At 37.3% G+C, this 12,078-nt stretch overlaps 1 protein-coding gene across 1 annotated transcript in view; it reads right to left on the bottom strand.

Moving 5' to 3' along the window:
* The window catches only part of LOC139724223 (laminin subunit alpha-1-like), a 53,632-nt gene that overhangs the window by 26,440 nt on the left and 15,114 nt on the right, over positions 1–12,078 (bottom strand). The window contains exons 13-19 of the mRNA XM_071635366.1: positions 9,576–9,756; positions 8,998–9,147; positions 6,680–6,811; positions 5,520–5,643; positions 2,095–2,234; positions 1,333–1,561; positions 552–804 (exon numbers count right to left, since the gene is read on the bottom strand). Of these exons, the coding sequence (XP_071491467.1) occupies positions 552–804; positions 1,333–1,561; positions 2,095–2,234; positions 5,520–5,643; positions 6,680–6,811; positions 8,998–9,147; positions 9,576–9,756 (1,209 nt within the window). The remainder of the gene's footprint in view (positions 1–551; positions 805–1,332; positions 1,562–2,094; positions 2,235–5,519; positions 5,644–6,679; positions 6,812–8,997; positions 9,148–9,575; positions 9,757–12,078) is intronic.

Raw genomic sequence — 12,078 nt, 5'->3', positions numbered from 1 at the left:
CAATATATAAATGAAAAAAGAATGACATAACTAAGCACATATGATATGATAGGTGGGCTAACTGATATAGGAATATTTTTGAAAAAAAAAAAATATGTTGGTCATAATTACATATGCAAATTATGCAAAGTGACATGGTCATCCTCTCACAGTTCTCCCATTAGTTATCCAATCAAAAATAAAAGAAATTTTCAGACCTTTGTTTGGGTTGATCAGTTTTAAGGTTACAGGAAGTATAACCCCTCCCCCCCCCCCCCCCCCCCAAATAAAAAAGGGAAAATAATCACCACATCACAACTCTTCCTTTAGCATATAGAAATTAAAAAGAAAATTGGGGATTTCATTTGGGTCAATCATTTTACCACCAGGTAATATTTCCCCTTAAAAATGTCATCATCATCTAAAACCATGACACGACTCTGGAACATTTTTCACATAGGATATGATGCCTCTTTTAGGGGTCATTTTTAAACAAGAAAAGGCAGGAACATTTTTGTTATTTGCTTACAATCATCCATTCAATGGCTCTGGTTTGCGTTCCAATGCCTCACCTGATAAGTCGTTGCATTGTCAACTGGGGAAAAAGGAGGTGAAGGCAGGCTTGCAACCAGTGGGGTATCAACCTGACCTCCAAATATAAAGACATCGCCCTCTGGGGACAAAGTCAGATTGTCGCTGGTTGTCTGACTCAAGGTGAACTCAAACATTTGACCATATGCGGTGCGGTGGTCACCCAGGTATGGTGATGGTGAGACGAAAAAAAGGTTGGAAGAGTTGCCTGGATCCATAAACTCCAGAACAAACCTGAAAGTGACATTGTAATATCAGATGATCAATACTGCTACACATTTAATCGTCCATACAATATTGCAAAGGTAATCATGGTTCCTTTAATGGGGAGAAATAGTTAAGAGTGGGGATACATCTACAGGGATAAAGATCAATATTTTGCGATCAAATAAAAATAAAATGCACTGGAGGAAAGACATGAAGACTTGGGTGTCACAGGTAACTGGGAACCTAAACACAAACATGTGGAAATTGGATTTTAAGTGACATTTCAGATCTATGCTCTCCTTTCAAATTTTTCATTTTCACAACACCTCCTCGCCTAAAATCTACACTTTGCTTCGATAGTACAGCACAAATTTCCGGGAATGTTGAATTAAGGTAAAGTTATAGCCTCATGATCACTACATTTGTCATGGCATTTGTAAGTTGCCACTAATCTGCGACATAAAAAAGCTGTTGAATGTTTCAATCAAAGGACAAAGAGTAACTCAAGATGTTGTTTTTTACACATTAAGATAACAATAATCATACAGTGTTCACCTTGGATCACTGATCTCCAAGATAGGTTCACTAGCAAGCTCCACCACAGCTCCAGTCTCTGTGATCCCCGTCCATCGCTCTGAAACAGCGCCCTCTAGGTTGAGCAGTGAATAGTGACTCTCCACCAAGGAGACATACCAATTGTCTGCTGAGCTGCAATTTGTGGTGTGTGAGGAGCACAGACACTCAATACAGCCACGCTCACTGTACGGACCAAACCCGTACGATCCTGGTTACAGATAAAAGTGAACATTTTATGAATCATTCTCAGTTTATCTAAGTCATTCTTTATGTTGCAGCTGAGCTCATAGATTGAGGCTAATGAGGCAAAATAGGGGAAAATACAAAGTCCTAAATTGGTTTGGGAATGCAAAAAGAAAAAGAAAGAGCAACTGTTACAGTTCATGTTATTTCATGAGTTTGATTAGTTTCAGAATTTGAGACTAAATCTCAGTTTCTAACTAATTTTTTCACCATGAAAAGAAAGAAATATTCACCCAATACTTGAGAGCTTACAATAAATTCAGAACAAAAATCATATGTGACGGGTTATTTTATTCACCAGTACATTAAAACGCTTTCAAGAATTTTATAATGAATGTGATGACAGTTTTGATGACAATGAAAATAATGATATTCCACAATTATCATAATGACCACTATTGTCATTATCATTATCATCACACCTACAGTAATCTATGAAAACATGTGATATTTGTTACCAGTTGTTTCTGATAGTAAACTATAGGCTGTGTACCATACCTTCACGACACTCATCACAGTTTGTTCCAGTGGTGGAAGGGAGACAGATACACTGGCCCTGGCTGTCACAGCCTCTGTCTACACTCCCTCTGGTATTACAATCACACTCCACACAGCCATCGCTGGTGAGGTTGAAGAATCTGGAGAATTCAAGGAAATAAAAGAGATGGGTAAACCACTTAGCTTCTCCCTATCATTTTTACTTTCTTAAGATAATTACTATACACACCAGACAGCACATATTAACTCAAGCCATACATTTTGAAACATTACTGATGCTTGGAAAGAGATGACCAAGAATGCACATGGTAATTATTTGCATTTCACGTAACTACTTGACGTTAGTCACTATCACTAGAGGTGCTTTCACATACACCTATCCAGAGACTCCAACTCTCCCGTTTTTGACGGGAGATCTCCCGCCAAAAACCCAAAAGTATTTTGCAAAATCTCCCATTCTCCCGTTTTAGATTTAATTTCTCCCGCCCTGGCTCTTTGTCTCCCGTTGGAAAGGATTTCTTACTTATTTCTATTGTATGTTGAAAAAATAAGCCTTAGATAGCACCAGAGAGCATCTAGAACCCTGGGAATTTCGCGCTTCGCACACATCAACTTGGAGTCTCCCGTTTGCTAAGGGTTTCAGGCGGGAGAATCTCCAGATCAGAAGGTGCTTGGGGTTGGAGTCTCTGCGTATCTTTCACCACATATAACAAAATCTTCACCGCCTTCGATAGTGATTTCTAACATATTGGGCATACTAATCGCTCACCAAGGGGCCTGTAAAAAAAAAAAAATCCCAATGCACAATCAGATTAATATGAACTTTAAACTTTACACTATTCAAGTGATTGTCCAACCCTTTAAAACATATCAGGTTGCATATCATTTCACTCAAATCATATGTGACTTTAAAGGACAAGTTCACCTTCATAAACATATGGATTGAGAAAATGCAACAATATTAGTAGAACACATCAGTGAAAGTTTGAGAAAAATTGGACAATCGATGCAAAAGTTATGAATTTTTTAAATTTTTGTGTTGGAACCGCTGGATGAGGAGACTACTACAGCTTGTGAGTCATATGCGTACAACAGTATAAAGAAAATGTAAAAGAAAATTCAACATATTTTCACTTTTTTCGCATAATAAAAGAGCACTTGACTTGCCTCTTTCTAAAGGCAGGGGGAATAATATTACCCATAACATTTGTCGGTAACGAGTCAGGGGAATGTGTACTTTTTTCAAAAGATGGAATTTTGTGAAATTCTCTTTATATTTTCCTTATATTGTTGTACGCATGTGACATCTAAGTTATTCATACACTGCAGTAGTCTTCTCATCCAGCGGGTACTGTACAAAAACTTCAAAAATTCATAACTTTTGAACGGATTGTCTGATTTTCCTCAAACTTTCAATGATGTGTTCTACTAATATTGCTACATTCTCTCAATCCTTATGTTTATGAAGGTGAACTTGTCCTTTAATGTGGCAAGGACTTTGTCCCTCCAAGGAAACAACATTTTAACAATTTAAAACATATAACATATTTTAGGTACCTAGAAGTAAAACACAAAATAGGTAACGAGTGAAGAACAAACACAATAATAAATGGTAATAATAATCTAGCATATTTCAATATCATTATATCATGTCACATGTTCTTCTTTATCCTCTTCAAAACCATATTTGCAGAGCTTAACTGCAAAACCACAAAAATTCATGGCATGAAACTTTCATGAATTGTAACTGGCATTCAATGCATTGTGTAGACAAAGACTTTTGCATGCATTTTACTTTTGCAAACCTTGACTCCTTGCAAAATTCAGAAAAGTTTCATGCACATGAAAATTTCTGGTTTTACGGTAAATACATTTTACAGGCATTTCAACTAACAACACTAGCATAAACACACTTCATTCTAGGAAATGTTTTTTCTAATGAGTGATAATCATTTTTTTTTTCCAGTTATTCATCTTATAGATATACATGTCACTGTTCTTTTTTGCCACACTACTGTACACCAGCCTGTGAGCTTTTCCATACATCCTGCCTGAAACCTCCCCCTTCACCCCATTTATTCTGTTGCCATTCTTTCACTCCTTTCTATTCCCATCCCCTTTGTGTTTTTCCTGATCTTGTTCAATGTTGTCTTCCCTTTCATCTTTATCTGGTGAACAGTTTATCCACCCATTGGCCTTATAGTGATATCACTGGCCTTGCTTTACCATTCCATTGTGTTTGCTCACTCAATTGCATTGATTCCCCTCTGACACCTGATTGGCTCCCTGCTGATTAAACCCAGCCTACCCCTTTTGTTTTCATTGTTGTGTATATGTGACCGTGCATCACCAAAGCAACAAAAAGACGCACCCTTTCATTTTACATGAGGACTCAAAAAAGGTGAAATGGGTTAACTGAGTCAATCTTGAGTTTTTCATATTTTCTGAAAAAGCCATCCTTCTTCTACATTATCCTTTAGTTTGCGATCATAACATGAATGGGACAGTGTGTTTTCAGCAGTTTTTCTACAACCCTTTATTGGGGGAGAGTAGAATGACCAGGTATGTCTTAGAGGTCCCTTTTCATTTCTTGAAATCCTTTGCACACTCTTCACTTTTAAGTCAACTTTTGTAAGGATAATGCTTCTTGCTACTGCTTTGAAAGTTGGCATCAATCATGGACAGAATGTGATAATAGAACATGATCAATTTCAGCTTAATCTAATAATCCCTTCATTGTTGTTGCTCCAGTGGTTTACATCCTGTGTTTTGTCCCTTTCATCGCACAGCTAGCACAGCTTGGCAAAGATTAAGCGCTTGAATGGACCCTGTACTTCAGAGCATCTTTTCTGAGGTCAAACTTTTCCAGAGTGTGTGCTTTCTTTCCAGTATTTAGATAGGTTAAGGGAGTCCATTTGAACTGAGTTATACATCATTAGCTTAGAGTACGTTCTTTCAGAATCTGCCCTTAACTAAAAATCCATATCTGGCGACTTGGTTCTGTGATGCAGGGTCACATATTTCACCCTTCCCAGTCAGTACATTTTGTAGCGGTTGTGTTTAGTGGTTACGTCTATTATATCCCTCTCCTTTTTTGTTCTTGATATTTTGTTTCTGCTATGTTGTAATGCATTTCATTATGTTATGCTGGTTGTTGTTGTTGTTGTTATGGGTTGGTTTTTTTTTAAATAGGTTTTATTGTTAATTTGATTTGATTGATTTCTTAACTGTTGTATTCACGGCCCCTCTGAAAAACAGCCTCACCTGGCTAATCGAGGACATTTTATCCCGTGATTGAATAAAGTAAAATAAATAAATAAACAAACATTTTAAATTGTTGATGTTTTTGTGGAACATACAAATATTTGCCTACCATCTCAGAGAATTGCAGAAGGAATGGGTTAAACTAAAATAAGATGACTTACCCAAGACTGCACTGTGTGCAGTTGAGTCCACGCACTCCAACCTTACAGGTGCACTGTCCCTCATCCGTGCAGGAGGAACCCAAGGAGAATTCAGGTGCACAGTCACAGGGAACACAACCCTCACCTGATGGAGAATGACGGATGGTATTCATTGAGAGATACTGTCCCTTGAGGAGTTGTGACTCATATTTATAAACTAGCACTATAGCACATAATAATTGAGTTGAATGATGAAAGTATGAGAGTTTCAAAGAATTCCAGATACACTTGCCTGACAAGTTTTCAACTGGTCTGCACAAATCCTTACTAAATTTCCTTATTTACTTTTAAAGGAAATGAAACAAAAAAGAAGAAATTGCATTGCTTTTTAAAGACATATAGCAATATTTACTTTAACAGAAGAGAGGCTTGTAATTATGAAATAAATGACAAATCATTCACCAAGCATTTCATTTTGTTTTCTTTCTCTACATGCCAGTGGAAGAGCACTGAAGTGATGACAAATTCACCTTATTTCGTTATTACCATGTTATTATCATTATTTGTCATCAATCTATAGAATTATGTGGTGGCATACAGTCACTGATTAGAGCTGTTGCATCTATCTTACTGGGTTCATAAAATTGTGGAAGATGTGGAATCATTCCACTGAGTTTCTTTTTCCCTCACTTTGTGTGACAGAGTGTACAATATAACAGGAAACATCAAAGCATGGGTCTGAGTTGTGTACATACAGTAACTATGGAATTGTTGAACCCATGAGGTGAAGCCGAGTGGGTTTAGACTAGATTCAATTATAGCTACCAAATGTACACTATTCCTGCTAATGCACAAATACATGTGCATTATCTGTTTTATAAAACAATGGACAATTTTTTGCCAAAAAACTCATCTTTTCAATCATGCATCCAGTAATTACTGATACATGGCTTGCTTGATGCTAGCTAGGCATCATTTACTAAATGTTAAAGCATTCGCTAATTGTGTGAACTCTTTATATTAAAGTGCACAGTAGCATGTTTACAGTCATGGTGGCTATTATCAGTGATCATAACAATTATTTGATATTGAACGTGTGGCCAGTAAAAATCAATGCACAGCTCTCAACCATTGAGACTGCAGAATTTTCTTGACCTTTTATGCAAAATAAAATGTCTTACCTGTTGCTAGTCCATAGTGGTCAGTTTGACAGGCACTGCATTTATCACCAACAACATTCTGTTTGCAGTCACAGACACTCGATGTTTGGTTACATGACTGAGTAACAGACCCCAGCAGGTCACAGTCACAGTCTTTGATGATATGAAATGAAACAAACAACAAATGTCAAGTTCTAGTAACCCATACTTCAAATGCCCCAAAATCTTCAGAAAGTTAGGTCAGGTTCACTTTTAATCTACAGTATAATCTAAGAAAGTATTGACAAGCACAGCTTGATGAGGAAACATACTCATACCATGTCTCTTACCACCATTTCTGGATCTTAATGCCAACATTTCTGTATGCAATCATCAGATTTTGTCAACGACACTTCATCTTGAACATTTTCTTCCACAGTTAAGATTTATTGCTGGAAATGCATCATGTAGTCCACGTGCCATGCTGAGCCCAGTCTAGCCCTTTGATGAACTATGATGTTACTTATTTGTGCATATCAAAACAATATTCGCCATCAAAAGTGATGTAAAAAATTGTCAGTAATGATTGCATTCAGGAATATAGACAGTCAAAGTTCACTAGTGATATTCAATTACAATGTGATATAGGCCAACAAGTTGAAATTTGCATTGTGCAAAGATCTGTCTTAATTATGACAGTCCTAAATTAAAGGGATCGTACAGTTCTGGTTGAGACCTAATTTCAGGTTTCTAACATTTTTAGGTGAGATAATGAGAAATCTCTTATGAAATATGAAAGAGCATGTAATTCTATGAGGAATTCAACATTTATTTGATAAAAATTGGTTTTGAAATGGCTGAGATATCCAAAAAAGAGTGATTCTAATAAAGTGTGGGACCCACACTTTGTAACGATCGCTTTGTTTTACTTTGTTTTTGGATGTTTCAGTTATTCCAAACCCGATTTCCATCAAATAAACTTTAAATTCCTCTTCAAATGGTATGCTCTGTGCTATATCATAAGTGTTTTCTTGGTACATAAGGAATACAGTTCGTCTAAGGCAACCCGAGTAAAACAATGCTTTGCTAGGGTTTTCGACACCGTTTTGTCTCCCCAGCCAAGCTCCTTATCTGCAGAGTTAATCCCTTGTACAAACATTGACCTATAACAGAAGAAAGTACTCCTTTGAATCCATACACGATTGGCAAAATCGATCTAATTGGCAAAGGGTCTGGAATTCAGACTACCCTTATCTAGAAAACGGTGTCGAAATAATCCCCAAACCCGAGTTGGGACAGATTTTAGACGTGTAACTCCTCCTCCAACTTGGGTTTGAGGATTATTTCAGCACCACTTTGTAGATGTGTAGTCTACATCAAAGACACTTATACATTTGCTGCAGTGGAAATACATTGCTGATGACCAAATTACCAGGTACTTCATGTTGCATGATTGTGATGTGGGCATCGTAATATTGTGTTGATTTTCTACCAAACACAAGCAGCACGATTGTTTTTTTATTACGTATTCAAGAAAATGCAATCTTTATTAGTGCAGAGATTGTTTTGTTTTTCACTACAAGAGTACTTCACAGTTCTTCTATACCACTCTAGTCTAGGGATTGATTCAACACTGTTTTAGGGGATAGCAAGGCCTAAAACCTGAATTGTATAAAGATATCATATTCTGGGAGGTGGGGAAGTCTCTTCTAACCTTCCCGGCATGTAGAAATGGCAGAGAGAATACTCATGACAACATAATAGCAACAGCAATGTGCGGCAAAGCACACTGATGTGTGCGTGCACCCATGCATGCCGTCATTTTACACTTGCCAGACTGAGATAAAAACAAAGGAGGGGGGGGGGGGTCTCTGTCATGAGAGAGCTAACCACTGGTAATGCTGGGTATGGCAGTCAAATCCTAATAGGATTAAGATAGCAGCTTCTCTTGTGTAAACATTCAAAACGGTGAGTTCAATTTAGACGAGGTGTTCTCGTCATGTCTCGCAAAAATTTTAAAAGTCCAATTCTCATCTCCACCAATACTGTACTATCCCTTTATTAAGGTATATGTCTTACATCCTCATCAGCGCGAGAAAGTGGTGGCAACTGTACTACCCAGTATGACACTTAACATCACTGACCTGTGACTTTGCATTCAGTTGATTGCATCAGTATTCAAAAAAAGAACAAAACACTGCGTCACATCGTGGAGGACTGCCACCTTAGGAAGTTCCCAGGAGGGCTTACAGAGTTTGGCAAACCAAGTGATGCTGCCCTGGACTGGCTCAGCAACTTGGACATTAATAGTGCATCATAAGACAGAAGAATAATATATTTCTGACATTTCAATCACTCACCAGTGCACCCTGTTCCAGATTCAATACCATAGGTGAAAGGAGCACAGATGTCACATGACCTGGTGATGACCCCTGGCAGACAAGGGCATTGCCCTCCAAAAGACTCACACACCTGAGTAGACTCACTTCCCAGTGGGCTGCAGTCACATGCTAGAGAGATTCAAAGGGCATATCAAGAAGGGAAAAAACAAAATTCAAAAGCAGATGATGATAAAAGACAAAAGATACAGTGACATTAATGGAACACAAGCCAAATATAAATGGAAATCATTGGTAATTCTATTGTTGTATTTCAGATCAGATTTTCAATCACTATCAAAATTTAATCATATGTTCCTTGTGTCATTATCAACATTTTCTTCAAATTTAATCCAAATCCATTCCAAAATTTTTGAGTTGTTTTGCAAATAAAAAAACCAACGCCAATGATCACTTACCCTCCTTTCTTGGCAGAGGTAATAAAGATGAAAGGAAGAAGATATCCTCAAAACATAACTCAAAGTATGACCCTGTTCTCTAATAACTGTCCTCTCCTCTTCAGGATCAAATTGACTTTATTGAAAGGACCACAGACTTACCCACTGCCCCATTAAAAACCTCAGCCATGATAGCAAACTCCACTTCTGAACAGTTAGACCTGGACCGAGGTCCAGCAGCTACAGAGGTCAGCCAGCAGTCCTCAGCCAAGGCCCGCATCTCATCACTGGTGCTGTTTGACCGGTAGACCTCCAGGTCGTCCAGCACAGGGAGAAGTACAATCTGAGGCACAAAGTAGTATGTATCACATTTGCATTGCACTAATAAAAGTTATGTCTTCATGAGAGAGCTAGTGGGAAAGCCTGGGGGGCATTTCATGAAGCGCTTTGGTGGGATATTTTTCTGTCAAACTGTTACAAGCTATTGAAATCCTTGCATCTGATTGGCTGAGAGCAAATTTGTCAAACAACTTTGTCGGACATATGCTTCAGGAAATTCCCCCAGAACTTGTGAAAGCCAACAGTAAGAAATATCACTGACAGAGCTATCAAAAAGTTGAGTATACAGTCAAACATGTGTTATCGGCACCCTATTTTGCACTTGAAAACATCAGTCAATTGATAAGCGGGAATCCCACTTTCACGATTGGCGCCACGATTGAAATCGTGGTCTTAATCGTGCAGCAAGCGTGATGGTCTTATCAGATCGTATCAGATCTTAAGGTCAATCGTGGCAATCGCGTTAATCGTAGGAAAATTTTGGACGGTTCAAAAATTTTCTACGATTAACACGATTAGTTTTTGATCGTGATCATCGCATCAGATTGTCTAGGATCGTATCCAAACGCAGCAAATCTCTTCTAATCGTGCTTCTTAATCGTGTTGATCGGGATCGACTTTTTCACTTCACTTCCGCTTATTATCATTATTATTTTTTGCCCATTTGCCCTTATTTTACTCATAAATTAATTTATTTTGTATTCTCATAGGTGGTAGCCTGCATCTTTAGATTATTATTTCCAAACGGTAAATTGTATGACGGTGTGGGGTTTAATTGTCGTAATGTTTAAGGTACATTATCAATTTTTTTTTTTTATGATTTCATAGAATGAAAATTGTATTACAGATTTTTAGATGTTTTCATACACTATGTTAATGATGTTTTCATTAATGAGTTGCTATTACCATTATACAGACACACAAAACAGGATATGGGATAACTTTTGTAACGAAAACAAAAAATGAGCAAAAATAAGATGGCAATTGTATGTCTGCACGTATTGACTGACGTCAGTACAAAGATGAGAATAATTTAATGAATCGTGCTTGAATGGGTACATATCAATGGCAAATGATTAATTTTTTAAAGTATATTACAGAGTTGTTGTTTGTTTGTTTGTTTGTTGTTGTTTTTTTTGGGGGGGGTTGCAGTATCCTGCTGTTTGTGTATTGTACATATTAGCATATAGTAATTAAGAGTTGTTGTTTCATCAGCCATCGTTTCATCCCTTTACATCTATTTTGACACTTTTCAATGTCTTTTTTTGTATGTTTGGTAGAGCATAATTTTAGAGGACAATTATTATTTTCAACTCTCATTATTACTGCAAATGTAAAAGTGACCATTGTCGTGGATGTGAGATCACTCGTATGATTATGACAATGAAGATCGCTCTTATTATTTTTCACAGTTAGTTATTCAATAAGTGTACCAATATGACCCCTGCGAAATAATTTTGCGTAAAACCTCCTTTTTAGTTAAAAAGTGACATCATTTTGATTAGGGAGTCACTTTTCTGTTATGTGTGTGTATCAATTATGTTAAACATTGTTAAGTAAAGCACTAAATCAAGCCGAATAAACCAAACTTTTAATAACCCATGAGATAACGACATTTTGAAATAAAAAGGCATATGAAACATACACTTTGCGAATGTGAAATCGAACACATAAGCAATACTATCCATTCGGCCAACTTTCTTATATCGACCGTATATAACACATAATACTATGTTACATCATTATTCAAAATGATCCCATCCTCTTTCTTAGTTTCCATTTCATCATATGATTATTTTCTTCATGTATTGGAGAGAAAGGTCATTTTGTCTTGCTGGTTTTTTTTTCTGGGGAAAAAGGGCAATCATCTGATCTTATGTATTTGGGTTCATTATTTCATTTTTGTGAGGGGGAGGGTGAGCATGTCGATGTAATAATCTATTAATTTCTTTACGTTTAATATTAGACGAGGGAATATCTGAGGTTATGGCTGGCCTGGGTGCTGCTTTCTCTCTGATAACATAATCGTCATAAGCAACACTGCAAAGGTTACGTTGTCATCATCGTCAACCTGTCAAGCCTTGCCATCATCAGTGGTTGTGGATAAGATTAATAGGCCTAATCACTCTGAATAATTTAATGGAAACAATGAAATCCATCGTCAGCCGGACTATAATATTCCCATTCGGGTCCAATCGCGCCTTAAATGGGGGTCGCTTCTGATCCCGATCATAAAAGATATCGTATCTTATCTCAGCAGCCCGTATTGGTTCGCGGTATTCGTAGTGGAACGTATCAGTACGTTGCTGCACGTACCAGATCGGGG

This window comes from Diadema antillarum, unplaced genomic scaffold (assembly GCF_040938485.1).
Source record: "Diadema antillarum isolate AM-2024a unplaced genomic scaffold, OU_Dant_1.0 scf00000208, whole genome shotgun sequence".
Taxonomy (NCBI): domain Eukaryota; kingdom Metazoa; phylum Echinodermata; class Echinoidea; order Diadematoida; family Diadematidae; genus Diadema; species Diadema antillarum.
The sequence above is the reverse complement of the archived record's forward strand: the minus strand, read 5'-3'. Positions and strand labels throughout refer to the sequence as shown.